Here is a 16484-nt window from a genome sequence, read left to right as displayed (position 1 = left end):
GAAGAAAACTATAGCATTTAAAACAGGGGCTGATGAAACATAAAGGAAATAACATTTTTATAGTGTTCAAATTATGCGGTGCTTGTCTTAAATACTGCTGAATTTGCTACTTGAAAGGGAAGACTAATCTTATTTGGAATATGCCATTACTTAGTATGTAACTTCTTACTATTTCTTAATTACAAATATGTCAGTAAAAATTGCCATCTCAGTTATTTAAATATTTGATGCCTTTCATTTTAATGAAAATAAAGATAAAATAAAGTGGAATGAACTGAAAAAAAAATCAGAGCATAATTCAGTGAGTCGTTTTAATGAGAATAAATATCAGATAATGCACCATGACTGATTAAAAAATACTATACATAGTGATTTAAAAAAAAAATCATAGTGGAAATAAGGCAACTTCCACTTAGAATAAAAGCATTACTGATTTCTCAATCAACTGAGAACACCCACAGGGATAATTACAGGCCACTCTTGCCGTTACACATGGACTGCAAAATCCATCTAAATCAAGTAATCACTCTGTTGATTAAAACATAAAAAAAAGGCAAAGGCGATTTGATACATGCCTTGTCCTATATAATAAAAGCCTAATGTGCTAAGTGTCTGGTCATCAGTTTCAACCAATCAAAGCATAATATGCTAATGATATGCTAAGGTTGATGAACAGCTCGCTATGACATGCACTGACCACCAGGGAGAGGTAATATGCTCTGGTGATCAGTGCATTCCCACTGGAGGACCACCACTCATCCAGAAGCCAGGCTCATGCTAATGAGTGCAGTGGCGGTGGCGGGAGCCTCTCCCACCTCCACCTAGGCACTAAGGATGTCTGACTTTTGGCTGGACATCCCCCGAGGGCTCCTGGGCTGTGAGAGGGTTCAGGCCAGAATGAGGGAGCCCCCTTTCCCGAGTGCATGAATTTCATGCACCAGGTCTCTAGTAGAGAAACATATAAAGATCTTAGAATATTATTGTATGTGGGAGAGATTAACATCCAAAATTCTCCTCCCAAATTTTTGAGTAGTGCCCAAAATGATAGGAAAATCTGATTTTCAGTTTTATAAATTTGTGGTTCAAAACACTTTCTCACCCACCATTCTTAGTTATCACCTCCAGAATTGCTATATTCCTTGGTTGAGTCATAGAGAGGTGAGGGTGACAAGAAAAAAAAAAGATAAGCCAGAAGTTTGTGATCTTTTTGAGAAGGAAGACCAAAAATAAAAGGCACAAATAAAGATTTAGGTAATAGGACAAGTTGATGCTAGAAGCAATGCCACCAGATTGGAAGTGATTGATTGTGAAAGAATTTTGCGAACAGTATTGCTGGAATTCAAGTAGGGGAAACTATGATAGATTAGGGTGGTCTGAAAAGCATTCAGGGCCAAATGGAATTTTATCTAGGCTTGAAGGATGGTGAAATCCAGCTCAATGAAGAGGGCAATGATTGAGACAGAGGTTGGCAAACTACTGTTGATCCAAACCTGGCCTGCAGACTGTTTTTGTACCCCTGCAGATCCAAGAATGGATTGTACATTTTTAGTTGGTTGGGGGGGGGGGAAAATCAAATAAGAATAATATTTCATAACCTTGGAAATTATATGAAATTTAAACTTCAGTGCTCATAAATAAGGTTTTGTTGGAACATAGCCACTCTGTATGGCTGTTTCTGTGCTACGATGGCAGAGTTGAGTAGTTGTGACAGAGACCAAATGGCCCACAAAGTCTAAATTATTTATTATCTAGACTTTCACGGACAAAGTTTGCCAACTCCTGGTGTAAGAGAATAATAGGTAATAATGGTGGGAAAGAATGTTGGCAGGCTTATAACTGTACCTACCTCTGGAGATAAAGAACCACTGAAGCTTTTGAATATAGGAGAAAGCCAATTCACAACTGTCTAATTGCTAAACACATCACCTGGGCTTGCAAATATTAGTTAAACCAACAAATCAGGATAATGTTTTAGATTCCTAAGCCCATTGTTTTACTACATATATATTTGCTCTTGAAAATAATGAATGCCTTTTCCATCTCTCTGTTTGTCTATCCATCCTAACTTCACACAGGTTTGCTGTGAGCAGCTCTCAGAGATTTTCACATTGTTGGACACAAAAGAAGACCTTGTATTTGGGGGCTTCTCTAAGAGTATATTTAGGTGACTCTTCCTTGGATCTTTCTTTTTTTGGACTGCATGACATTCTTCTCCTACAACAGCTCAGACTGATACAGAGTGAGAGTTTTTATTGACACAAAGAATTAGCAAAAAAGTCCTAGCTCTCTCCAGAGGTTTTGTGAGGGCCAGATCATTAGAGAAAAATTAGTTCAGGCAAAACAAACTTCAGAAGGAGGCCAGCTATTAGACCCCCCTTTTCCCCCTGTGGGTGTTCCCATCAGATCCACCATGGATGCATTTCAAATTTCCACTCTAATATTTTAAGGCAGCATGTTACCAAGCCTCAGAGGCGAAATCTAAGATGTGTAGGAAAACACACATGGGAAAAACCTCACAATAAGAAGAAAATAAACTCTGGGAAATGTGGTTAAGAAATATCAGACTCAATTAATACTGGAGCCTTCAAAAACCTTGGAGAAGTCCAATACAAACCAAATTCAACTACATGCCAGTGCTTTCAACTATATTTACTTTCAATTGATTATGTTTTTTAAAATCCTAGCAGGGGAGGAAGGATTCTTTAAGAAAACCAAATCTGGTTAAAACTTGCATTCTTCTAGGTAATGAAAATTAGGTAAAGAACATTAACTTCAGATTTCTTTCTCTTTTAATTAAAAACAGATATCTCAGTATTTTTCTTTTTTAGTTTGTTTGAAAAAAAGATTACTTTTTGAAAAATGATGGGAATTTCCAATAGGAAGGGTAGATGAACTTAAGGAAGACTATTAAAGGAGAATGAGAATATCTATAATATTTTTAAAATGCAATTTGAAATCATGCATAACTTGTCTTGGAGTTGATCCCAGAGAAGTGTCAGTATAGTCAGGGATAATGATGAATTCTGGATCAGAACTTTACAAGGCTTTGAAAAAGCCGAAAGCTCAAGTTTTAGGAATGTGAAATGTATGACATTTTGGAATGATCTACTATCCAAACGGAGGGAAATGAATCTTAACCCCATATGTCAATATATTCTTATAAATATTCACTTTTTAAGGGCATGGCCACAGACGTACTTGTACACAGATATAGGTACACACATGACATGCACAGATAGACACATGTTTAAAGATATTAAAAAGTTCCTATGTCAAAACTGTAACAGTGCAATGGTTCCTAGGGGAAAAAAAATCATTTTCTAATCTGGCTCAGAATGTAAAAAAATTACTTCCCCATACATTGTATAATGGATCTTCCAGGCACAGTCTCCTATGGAAGCATAATTTATCTAGTGGATGACACAGAGAAGTTTAAGATATCTACAATCCATTTAAAATCTTTAGATGGGAAAAATGGAGAGCCAATTAAAACCTTAATAAATGACTCTGTGTAGAATATAAATATATTAAATTAATATGTGTACAAGATAAAATTGGAAGTTATGGGAGCCTGCATTTTAATTTTATTTCTCTCAGGAAACTGTACGTTATAGCTCTGAGAATTACTTGGTAATAGGGTTGTTGATAATGAAGCAAAACTGAATTTAAATAGGACATTTTGTCCCATGAATTGTCATAACTCATGAAGTATCAGCCTTAAGGCATGTTGAGATCTCATTGGTGAAAGGCCTATGAGGAGAGGGAAGATGGACCAGAGAGCAGAAGGGCCTAGAGAGTCTGATGTGGTGATAGAGTCAGCCCACAAGGATTTCTCCAGCAAGGGAAGCAAGGACTGGCAGGCTACTACACGGCAGCCCCATGTCATAGGTGAGATAGAGCAGTGAGATTCCTTGGTGGGAGGTCATTCTCATGGGCAGAAGGTGGTAACAGTTTGGTTGTATGGGAGACCTGGACGAGATGTGCAGCAGCTTGGTTAAAGTAGGGTGATAGGTACAGAGTGAGTTTATTGTCCTGTAAACTCAGAGTACATCTATTCTATACATACATACATGCATACATACATACTTACCCTAGGTTTTATCCTGTATGTTTCCTAGGGAGGACACATACTCTAGGTTTTCTGACTACCAAACCTGTGGCAACAGATTAATGTGAATGGTGCCAAATGATAGAGACTGGCTTCCTAGCATCCTGGCCAGCTGAAGGTAGTGGTTAAGATGGCAGACGGATAAATCAAACTATCCAGGTTCAAACCCGTTTCCCCACTCACCAGCTGAGGATGCCAACATCCATATACTGTAGATATGAGATCAAATGGCATAATGTATTAAATTGAAAGGTGCCTCTATTTTGTTATTATTATTTTTGGAAACAGGCTTTTGGCTTTAAGTCACATAACTTGAAACTTGGAAAATTATGCTACATCTATGGGCTAGACTGAGATATTCGTGTAGTTTGGCCAGTTTTAAAACAAAACAAAACAAAACAAAACAAAACAAAACAAAACAAAAATTCTGCCATATTCTCCCTCCACCCCACTCCACCCCCATGCTGGCCACACCTTCATCCTCTAACAGGTTCCGTATCTGTTTTCATTTCGGTCCAACTGCTCTTTCCCATCTAACTGCTGCCCATCAGAAACAGTGATTGTTAATATTGCTTTTGTGAAACTTCTGATCCAGATTTATTCTAGAATCTCTTGAGCTTGTTTTTAGATTGTTATAAATGTGCCTCTGTTTCTATCTATATTTAGGCATAACTTTTAGATGCTAATAAAAATAACATTTTGAGAAGTGTGGACATGGGTGGGTGGGAGTTTAATTGGAGTTAGTAAACCCTCACTACAGGATACCCAAGTCATAAGATGGTAAATGTTGGCCTCAGTGTTCATCTTTCTGAGATGGCCAACGTGAATGGTATTCAGCCTCTACCACAAGCTTCTTTAGTCAAAGGTTTTGTTCTTTGGATAAATAGCACTGAAGAGTGTTCATAGTGCCTGGAATTGGGGTGAGTGGATTTACAAGCATTATCTCATTTAATTCTTACAAGGATAGATCCTATTGTGTAAGCTAAGGACTAAATAGAAGTTAAGAAACTTGATCAAGGTCACTCAGCAAGATATCTACAATCCATTTAAAATCTTTAGATGGGAAAAATGGAGAGCCAATTAAAACCTCAATAAATGACTCTGTGTAGAATATAAATATATTAAATTAATATGTGTACAAGATAAAATTGGAAAAGTTATGGGAGCCTGCATTTTAATTTTATTTCTCTCAGGAAACTGTATGTTATAGCTCTGAGAATTACTTGGTAATAGGGTTGCTCACTAGATCTGCTGTGTTGTCTCCTAGACCTGCAGACTTTCTAGAGAGAGCATGGTGTGCTCTGCCGACCCTTCCCTTCCCACCTGCCACCCTGTCAGGCCCATTCCCTCTTTCTTTTGAGCTTTGCTTCCACTTGGTTAAAGAACCTCCCATGTTACCTTATCATACTTCTCTTATCTTTCCCACTTGACTGGAGCTGAGCCAATGTTCCAGAGTTTATTGTCCCATGAATTGTCACAAAAATCATTCTCTCATACCTAACTGGTTGGTAGTATCTCAATAAAGCCTTTATCCTTCAGTTAGTGGTAACTCAAATAAGATTTGTTCTTCTAGTAGTAGTCCAATAAAGGTTTGTTGAATTAATAAATGAATGAGATAGTACGTTTTCCTGGCTCACCAAAGACCATGAGGCTAAAGCAGCAGTTTAAAATACACAGTCCTGATCAAGTAGTTATTATTGAAAATGAGCAGCTCTCTGAAGCAGACAGAGGGGCTGGGGGAAGGAACATGTTCTCTCAGGGCCACTGAAAAGAGCAGCTTCTCTTGGGAGCAGAGAGTCCATCCTCACTCCCAGCCCCCTTTCCTGTTATTCCTCCTACTCTCAGGATTCTGAATATTCTCACCAATAAAACACCAAATCCTAGAAAGCCTGGTGTCTGTCTTGTGGTTTGTGAGCAAGTTTCATGACGTCACTGCCTACTAGCAGCCCCCAGTGCTTTCCCTGACTCCATGTAGGCAAACTAGACAGGGTTTCTAGCAAGTGAAACCTCTTTTGGGTAAATAGTTTGGGTCTGGTTTTTAAGATTTTTCTGACAGACCACATGGTAGAAATCTGTTTATATACAAAGAATGTTCTCTCCCTTTTTCTGCTGTGTGTGATGTTCTCTCCCCTTTTCTGCTGTGTGTTACTTCCCTTGTAGAAATAACCCCGCTTCTTTTAGCTGGTTCTTAGGATTGGATTTCACTCAGTTAGGGCCTGCTGAAGACAGGTGGAGAGGACCCAAAGCATTGCTTCTCCCAGACACCTGCCCGTTAAGTAGAGCTGCTGTATTACTCTGTTTTAGCCCAAGAGTTCAGGCTGCATGGTGAAAAGGCCTCTCTGGATTTCCAAGTCTATCAGAAACATTTAGATTAATTTTGTTACTGAAGTTGCAACTAAGTTCATTCAAATTCTAAAAAGTATAGCAGGAGGAATTAGCCAAGGAACATATATGCTCCCAAGTGTCTCAGTTGGTTGAGGATGGCCCTGTGCACGGAAAGGTTGCTTGTTCGATTCCCCATCAGGGCACATTCTTGGGTTTGCAGGTTTGATCCCCATTCGGGGAATCTATGAAGGCAATGGATTTCTTTGGGTGAGGATTGCAAAAAAGAAAAAAAAAAAAAAAAGAAAGAATATATGCATGACACATAGACACAAACAGCAGTGTGGTGATGGTCAGGGAGAAGGGGGAGGGGTGGGGGCTGGGGCTAGGTGGAGGTGGGCAAAAGGGGGTGTGTGTAAAATGGAGATGTCTGTAATAATACCAACAATAAAAATAAAGCTAAAACAATAACCTTGTTACAGGGAAGAGTAATGTCCTATCTATGCATGTGTGTACACACACATAATTTATATACATATATAATCAATGTATATATAAGAATGTTCTATTTACTGTATATTTATGTTTACACACATTTTCATAAACACACAAGCCTGAAGTACGAAAGAGGAATAAATTATATATATATATATATAAATATATATATATATATACACACACATATGTACAATATATGTGCATGTGCATGCGTGTACATAAAATAAATGGTGTAAGATTCATAGCATCTTTGGTTAATAGGTATTTCTGCTCTTATTAATGGCAAATTATTGATTTTAGGGAAGCCCATCACAGAGTTTTTAAGCAGAGTGAAGGCTTTATTAAGTAGCCCCAGGGAGCATTTCCTTTACTACTTTTGAAGAATCCTTACTTGGTGCCTGTAGAGGGGGTGATTCCAAGCCCATTTAACTTTTTAAAAAGTATGAAATGTCTGCAAGGCGTTTCCTTGATCCGTTAGAGGAGACCGAATCCAGGAGAGGAAAAGACCGCTCTCCTCTCTCCCCAGCCTGCTGCTTGCTGGCTTTGTATACGTTGAACGACAGAACAGTTACAGAAATAAAAGAGAAAAGAAAAAGTAGCAAGCACCGAGGGCCAGCCGCGGCGCCCGGGCCGGCACGTGACTCGGGGGGCGGGGCCTCGCGGGCAGCCGGCCAGTGGACTGGACCGGGGGCGGGGCCGCGGCCCGGGGGGCGGGGCCTGTGCCCGCGCAGCTCGCACTGAGGTCCCCTTATTTGGATCTGCGGGAATGTGGGCTGGAGCGGTCCTGCCTCGGTACCAGCTTCCAGCGTGTCGCCAGGACTGCCCCTGACTCAGGCGCGCCCACCGCTCGGTGGCAGGAGGGTCGGCAGAGCGCCATGGCCTGCATCCTGAAGGTAATGGCTCGCGTCTGTGGCTCCCATGCGTGGCTGGTCAGCCAGCCCCTTGCTGCTGAGAGGCACGGAGTCAGCCGCGGTCCCACTGCATCCTCATCTCAGTTGTCTTTTCCTGGCACCGATCTTCTTTTTGTTCCTTTTGGCAAATGCATATGGAGGGAGATTCTGAAGCATGCAGTTTGCACAGCCTCTCTTCCCCCCATTCTTGTCTGCTCGTGCCTGCATCGAAGGAGCTGCAGACTGTTGGCTCCTGGGGAAAGCAGGGCTGTTTGTGGAATAATGGGGATGGCAGGGAGGGGAGGGGTGTTCCCGCGGGTCCCTGGGATCTTGTTGCCTGAGGCCTTTTGGGGGCCACGGAGAGAGGAGAAACTGTGTATGGTTATTGGTGGGGAGGGGTGTAGCACTTTGAATGGAGGTGAGAGTGAGCAGAGGGGTGTACTGCTGAGCAGTTGATCCAGTCAGTGAAGACAGAAACTTCGGAGTTTTTTACAGGAATGAGTTTTCTGTGAGATCTGTTAGCTCCAGGTGTCATTAGCTCTATTTTGGAAAAGTTCATAGCTGGATGTATTTATTAGTCGAGAATTTCGGACCCTCCCTTTGCTCATAAATTTGAACAAACAAAATGATTGCATTCCCTGTCAGAGTCCTCTGCTCAGCCACCCCTTCTTTGTTGAGTTTTCTTTCTCCAAGTCTGTTTTCTTAGCCAGGACTGAGCATCTTTCTGGGTTCACAGCCTTGGGGCATCAGGTGGGAGTACTTGGTGTGAGTGCCTCACTTGAGAACTTTTCCTCCCACAGGAATAGGGTTTGTTTGTTTATTTGTTTTTTCCAGCACTACTGTTTTTACCCGCACCATTCCTAATCTGACTCCTGAATGCATGAATCAAAAACTTTCACAGCATGGCCCAGCTAGTGTGGCTCAGTGATTGAGCGTTGACCTATGAACCAGGAGGTCAAAGTTGGATTCCCTGGCAGGGCACATGCCTGGGTTTCGGGCTTCACACCCAGCGTGGCACATGCAGAAGGCAGTTGACTAGTGATTCCCTCTCATCATTGATATTTCTCCCTCTTTCCCTCTCCCTTTCTCTCTGAAATCAATAAAAATATATTTAACACACACACACACACACACACACAGCATGAAGGTTTTATGGGCTTGAATGGCAAATGCAAAGGTGTATTTGTTCCAAACTTGGAAGAACTGTATGTGACAGAGGAGAACACCATAAAAACAATTTATTTTTTAAATTGTGTTAATGTGAAATGTCTTTTGTTTCTCTGTAGAAACAACTTCTCTGCTAGTTACTTCTTCCAACATGCCTTAGTGTTAAGGATGCAAATTAGAGACTAACCTAGTAGAGTTTGTTTCCATTTGACTAAGAGTAAAGGAGATCAGATATTTCCTGTGACTTTTCTGAGCTTCCTGTTTGGTTCCGGGACATTTTCTGGTACACAGCAAATAGTTGCAAGATCAAGAGGAAATAATACATCAGTATCACAATATGGAATTTTTACCTGGAAGACTTAACACAAGGACTAAACTATGAATATGAATCACCTCTAGTGTTTCTTGTGCTATTAACTGAAAGGGAAATTGAGGAGCATGCCATTTATTGTTGGCTGCCTTCTTTCCTTTGGGCTTTCCCCTCCCTATCTTATACATGTTCCAGACAGCTTTAGCACACATCTGCGCTACACATGAATCTGATCTGACCTTCCTAGCACCTAACACTGACCTCAGAATTGGGGCATATCTGAGTCCTCCTTACATGTTCTCCTCTGAAACTAATCTGGTATGCATACAGGTAACCTGCAAAGAGCTTTGGACTCAGATAGACCTTGGTCTGAATGTAAGCTCTGACACTTGCTACCTAGGTGACCTTAGACAAGTTGTTTAAATGTCTTTGAGTCTCAGTTTTAACAATATAAGATAGAAGTAATAACATGGATTCCACAAGATTGCTGTGGGGATGAAATAAAATTGGGTATGAAATTTTACCCACTGCACAGGCATTTAAAAATATGTTTGTTTGTTTTTAATTGATTTTTTTTTTTTTTTTTTTTTTTTTTTTTTTAGTGAGAGAGGAAAGGGGAGGGAGAGACATCAATGAGAGAGAAACATCAATCTACTGCTTCCTGTACACCCCCTACTGGGGATTGACCCGATAACCTGGCCATGTGCCCTGACTGGGAATCTAACTGGTGACCTCTTGATGCATAAGACCAGGCTCAAACACTGAGCCATACCAGCTGGCTGGTACAGACATTTACTATGTGCCAATTTTTCCTAATATAACAATAACTACAGTTTAACATATAACTTTTATTCTGATATCAAACCCTGCAAAAGTGACTATCATTGTTTAAAACCCCATTTGACAGATGAGGAAGCCAAGGCCCCTGGGTTTTAGAGATTTTCCCAAGGCAGAAAAGTTAAGGATAGAGTGAGTCTGGAGTTAGAACCAAATCTGCCAACATTTCTTATACTTTTTTTTTTTTTTTTTTTTTTTTTAAATATTTTTATTGATTTTGTACAGAGAGGAAGGGAGAGAGATAGAGAGTTAGAAACATCGATGAGAGTCATCGATCAGCTGCCTCTTGCACACCCCCTGCTGGGGATATGCCCGCAACCAAGGTACATGCCCTTGACCGGAATCGAACCCGGGACCCTTCAGTCCCCAAGCCGACGCTCTATCCACTGAGCCACACCGGTCTTGGCTCTTATACTTTAATTCTGTTCCCTAATACTATTCAGAGTCCTTATTACCTTTGAGAAACAAAGTACCTTTGTGCAATGATGGTCTAGATCAGCGATTTTCAACCTTTTTCATCTCATGGCACACATAAACTAATTACTAAAATTCTGTAGTACACCAAAACATATATATATATATATATATATATATATATATATATATATATATATTTTGCCAATCTGACCCCAAAAGGCTATAATTTAGGTTCATTCACACCAGCTATTGTTGTGTTGGCTGTTGTCATTTTTTAATTTGATAATCCAAAGGAAAAGTGGTCAGTCCCCTGACTAAATAGTCAGGTATTGCATGTTTTAAAAATTCTTGCGGCACAGCGTGTACCATGGCACACCTGTGGAAAATCACTGGTCTAGGCGGGCTATGGCGGGCCTTTTCCCCTGTTGTCTTTGAAAGGCTGTGTTTGCTGGAGTGGAGAGTCTGGAGACCTGGATTCAGTGTAAGCTTGCTCTCTTATGTATGATTTTTATAGTCACTGCAACTTGGAACCTCAATTGGCTCAGGTTGTAGAATGCAGGTAATTATCATAACTGCCTGATAGGGTTTGTGACAGTAAAATAATGGACTATTTTCTTATTTATTTATTTTTAAACAAAACAATTCTCCCATATGCCTGTCCTCGACTTGGTGTTGGCATCACAAGATGTCTAAGCCATTGACTCCATTCTCAAGTGGCTTATGGAATAGTAAGGGACATGGAAAAGTAAGTGAACATTCTGTTACAATGTGAAGAATCACATAGGTCTGAGGAAGGCATAATAGAAGCATGGAGGGAGAGAGCAGAGATCTCTGATTGGGTGATTGAGACAGGCTTCTCACTTAAGATAGTGGAGCTGGTTTTGAAGACCAAATAGTATTGACTGGGATGGAGCTTGCATTTTAGAAAGATAGCTCTTGAGGCAGTGTCACTTTTACTCTGTGGACAAAAGCAAATCTTCTCAACACGTTTTTGAGGTAGATTTTATTATCCATTTTACAATGAGAAGTTGATTAAAGTCTCATTACTGCTTAAACAATAGTGACCCTAACAGTGAGACCACAGCAGCTAGTGGTGATCTTTGGGGGCATCCAGAATTATCTCGTCAAGGTTTTGTGCATGAGAAGTCCTGTTCTGCCCAGGCATAGAGCTGGCTGTCAGAATAGAATGATTACCTCAATAATCATGTAATTGTGGAATTCATACTCACTCCACATGGTATGGGCTGTAAGGTCAGAAACATGTGGATTTTAATTATAGCTCCACCATTTACTAATTGCATAACCACAAGTGACTTTCTTGATCATTGCCTGTGTTTCTGCAGTGGGGATCAACAGGTTATTCTAGGAATTAGAAGAGAATATCTGCATGTTAGTAAGGATGAGCTAGTTATATTACAGTAAAAAGTCTTACTAGGATTACTTCTTGACATGCTCCTGGTTAGGTAGCTCTCCTGGCTAACTGCCATTGTGAAAAGTCAAGTCAAAGACCACCGGTTTCTTTTCATGGGGTGTTTTGAATGTCTTTGAAATTTGATGGACAAGAGAAATATTTAATTTGTATCTATTTGATTACTAGTTTAGTAAAACTTTTATATTAATTTTATATTAGCTTTTTTCTTTTGTAAGTTACAATTTAAAATTTTATATACTAAAACCCATTTAGATTTTCTTCTATGATTTCTACCTTTGATCAGCGATACTTTTTGAGTATAGTATCTTATATACCTTCTATATTTAACAAATATTTGGTGAGTTGTGTTTAGTTATTTTTCTATTCAACACTGAAGTGGACACTGAGTGGACAAATGGGCACAAGAAATTGTGAGTCGTTTCTTTCTTGGAGAAGATTACAGTTTTGCCAGGTTGCTGAGAATTATGAGCATGAAGTAGTTAGATATTAACACAATAGGTGCATGACTAAGTTACTGTTACCTTCTCTACCAGATACCTGTCATTGTATAACATTTATTTTAATTGATGGAAAATTGGATGAATGTTCATTTCAAGTTATGAATTTTATGTCTTCTCAGTTATTCTTCCTTCCCCTGACCCAGACTCAATTCTTCTTCATATTGCATCAATTCTATCTCAAGAAATCTCTCCAATCTGCCCATTACTTTCTATCTTTACTCCTTTTGCCTCATCTAGAGCCTAGTATTTGATCTTTTGAAATAGCCTCCCTTCCTTCAGCCTCTTCACAATCTTGCCCATTTTCCACATCATTCTCAGAGTATTGTGCTAAAATGTACTGCTGATCAAACCATTTGTAGGCTTAAATGCTTGTCTTGGCTCCCCAACTACTATGGGATAAACCCAACTATTTAGCTTGGCACTCAAGAGCCTTCAGAATCTGGCCCTGTCCAATAACTGGCCTCACCACCTACTGCTTACCCATGGTCCAGCCACTTATCTAAACTTATCCCAAGTTGGTACATGTAGCACCTCCCTCCATGGCTCTGTGCCTTTGCAGCATGGTATAGGAATTGAGAGCCTGGACTCTGATGTCAGACCACACTGTTCCAGTATAGTGAGATCTCTAAGCCTCAGTTTTTACATCTGTGAAATGGGACCAAAAATAGTGCCTACTTCTTAAGGTTATGAGGAATAAAAGAGCTAATTTCTGTGGAACAGAACCTGGATATAATTAGTCCCTGACAATATTTATCTATGAGTTGTTATTATATATATGAAGTTTTCTCTACAGGGAATTCCCTTTCTATCACTTTCTTCCACTGACAGAAATTCTACTAATCTTTCAACTCTTATTTCACATCTGCATTCAAACCTTCCCCTGCTTCAGCAGGCTTCCTCTGGCTCTCATGGTCCTAGTTTTTATCTCTGTAGCAACAGGTATTACCCTGTACTGCCAACTAGTTGGTTACATGCCAGCGCTTTTGTTTGACTATAACTCATAGAGGGCAGGAGCCTGCAGTAGGTCAATGATCAGCTAGTGTTTACTAAGTGTCAGTAAATGAGTACTGTTCTTGCTCTAAGTAAGATAACAGACTCAATGGAAAGGCAAATAAACTAGTATGCAAAGTATGCAAAGCATTTTGAAAGGTATACCTAGTGGAATGAGACTATATGGGTTGGGATGGTGGTGTTGAGTCTTGAGGCAGAAAAGACCTTGTCTTATTCAGCTTGTTATCAATAAGAACTAGCCTGGCTCTCAGTAAAGTGCTTCCTAAGTGTTTGTTGAATGAATGCATGGTGTTGTGAATTTTTATAAAAACGCTGATTATGGACATGGAATGAATCTGTCCTCCTTTGTAAACAGTTGGATCCTTCATGAAAATTGCACAGATTTTTCACGCTAACATATAGCAAGTCTAGAGTTTATAAATTAATTTGCTTCTTAAGATCCTTCTCAGTTTGTTTCTTGTAAATCTGTTACTGCTTCTCAAAAAAAAATCTGGAGCCAGTTTGAAACCTAGAGAGAGGAGGACAAGAGAACTGGACTGGAAGGAAGGAAGAAGGAAAGTATAGGAGTCACTTATCTTTTTGTTGTGATCATTTTGGTTCTCCACGTGAATGGAAACAAAAAAGCAACAACAACAAAACAAAACCAACACCCACAAGCACAGTTTGTGGTTCTCAAACTGTGAGTCTCAAAGCCTTTGGAAATACATAGTATGGCTTCCCTGAGGCTGGGGAGCTCCCGAGACTCACAGGTACACAGGTTACACCTCAGAAACTCTACGGTAACCCCAGCAAGTAGAACAGACAAGGCACTTTGCCTGATGAGTCTCCTATGGCATTGCTTCCTGCTGCCCAAGAAATGCTGAAGTCTCACTACCGGCCCGGACTAATTTCCAGTCTCACAGTGACCAAGCATATGTGTTTGCAACTTCCATGAGCACACTTTGGGGAACTGGCTCTTGTGTAGAAGCAATGCTCTTTGGGTGAATTTATAACAGCAGCAAGGATAATAGTTACTGTTTATTGAAACCTAGAATGTTCAGGCTGGGTCCTGTGCCTAGTGCTTCAGATGCATCATCTCATGTAAACTTTTATTACAAGTGAAGATACTGAGGTACAAGAAGGCGAGTAGCTTGTCCCAGGTCCTGTGGTTAGCCAGTGGCGAAGGTGGGCTTTACCCCAGCTCTGCATGGTTATGTTCTGTCTTCAGTGCCAAAGAGGGATTGTAGGAGCTTTGAGTTTATGTCACCATCTTCTACCTGGGCAATACTCAGTCTAGACAGCTTCCTAACGCCAGCCTGGTGGGGATCACTTTTAGCTGTGCTGTTTTTATTTGTTCCTTTCTCAGAGTTTCCTTTGTGACAGAGGAACTAGCGGAAATAGAGGGGCCACAAAGACTGGGGAGATAAGAAGGTTCTAATTCTGCCTCTAATGCTGAATAACCCTTTGTCCCCCCTCCCCTCCTTGCCTGAAAAACTCTCATGTCTCTTTGGGGAGTGAAGGAGAGGGGTGGTTTAGACTTGGGTTTACTCTTACCTGTAGAGCTCCTTCAAAGCTTTGGGAAGAGGCCCTGGCTTTTTTGTATTTATATTTAGAATTTTATATTTATTTTCTGTAAGAGACACACAAGTTGTATAAGCTTCAGGCTCTCCAACCTGGGTCCCCCCTGGGGTGTTGTTGGAGTTCGAAGGAGATAATGTTATTGATGCATTTTATATGGCAGAAGGCACTGTACACACATGGCAGAACTATTATTAATCCTATCTAATAAAGAGGGAATATGCTAATTGACCGTCGTAACCCCACAAAGATGGCAGCGCCCACAGCCAATAAGGAGGGAATATGCTAATTGACTGCCACGGTTTCAAAGGTTGCGGCGCCCAGTCCCCTCAGCCATGCTGGGCAGAAGGTGCAAGGCACAGCTGCTTTCTTTCTTCCACCAGCCCCCATCTCCAAGTGGGTCCAGCCTCTCCGCGCGCCTGCCAATGGAGTCCCCCAGTCCCTTTAGCCCCCCAGCTGCCCAGAGCCAGCCCAAGGTGCAGGCAAGCCACCAATGGTGGCTGCCCGGCTGCCCAAAGCTCAGGTAATGAGGGCCAGCCGAGGCTTGCACTGCTGGCAGTGGCAGCAGCAGAGGTGTTAAGGGAGCGTTGCCTTCTCCTGATCGCTGGGTTGCCTTCCGCCTCTGAAGGCTTCCGGACTATGAGAGGGGGCAAGCCGGGCTGAGGGATCCAGTGCATGAATTTTCATGCATCAGGCCTCTAGTATTGTTAATAATCATATAGCAGCTTGAATCCAGGAAGCTATCTTGGGGGCTGGTGGGAGAAAGAAGGGCTTAGATCCGAGGAAAGCAGAGGGAGCCTGCAACCTTTCCAGTGGATGACAGGAGAGTTATGAAATCTCCTGCCCAGGAGGAAGATGTCTATCTCTTTACTCGTACTTGCGCGTGAGAGCTGAGAGCTGAGAGCTGAGAGCTGGGAGTTGGACGAGTTTTTTCTGTTTCCTGGCTTCAGGGAAAAGTGCCGGATGGCATTTTTCTAATTGGAGAGGGTAGATTTACAAGTGCTACCTGGATCCCATTACGGAAAGCGGCAATTCGCTCCTGGTTATTAAAAGGCTCATTATTCAGTTTATGGATTATCCAGATCCTGTCTGTTCCTGGCCATTCTGATGTACACCTTGTATGCATTTTACTGCCAATTATCACCTCCACTGAAGCTGGGAAGAGAGAGGAGCTGACCCCAAATTGGTTCATTCCTCTCCTTGTTAGCAGCTCTGTTAAGGTTCGTTAGCAGGAGGTGAAGGGATTATCTGTGCCTTCACTGTTCTCTCCTCAGCTCAGGGATTGAGAGTTGGTCCTGGTTCTTATTTAAATTGGATTTAGGGTCACTAAATCAGAGAGACTGTGGCCTAGGGTATCCACAGCAGTATCAGGGTAGGGAACAGTCTCAGAGGGACCCTCTGCCGCCACACTCCATATCTCCAGGCCTGTCTCTCA

General features: G+C 41.2%; 1 protein-coding gene across 3 annotated transcripts in view; it reads left to right on the top strand.

Annotated features, from left to right (window-relative positions):
* Positions 1-7641: 7641 nt before the first annotated feature.
* The window catches only part of ST6GALNAC3 (ST6 N-acetylgalactosaminide alpha-2,6-sialyltransferase 3), a 571191-nt gene continuing 562348 nt past the window's right edge, over positions 7642-16484 (top strand). For all 3 annotated transcript variants that reach the window (XM_084872192.1, XM_084872190.1, XM_084872191.1), the window contains exon 1: positions 7642-7821. In XM_084872192.1, the coding sequence (XP_084728318.1) occupies positions 7804-7821 (18 nt within the window). In that variant the 5' untranslated portion in view covers positions 7642-7803. The remainder of the gene's footprint in view (positions 7822-16484) is intronic.

This window comes from Pipistrellus hanaki, assembly GCF_964339955.1.
Source record: "Pipistrellus hanaki genome assembly, chromosome: 2".
NCBI lineage: Eukaryota > Metazoa > Chordata > Mammalia > Chiroptera > Vespertilionidae > Pipistrellus > Pipistrellus hanaki.
The sequence above is the reverse complement of the archived record's forward strand: the minus strand, read 5'-3'. Positions and strand labels throughout refer to the sequence as shown.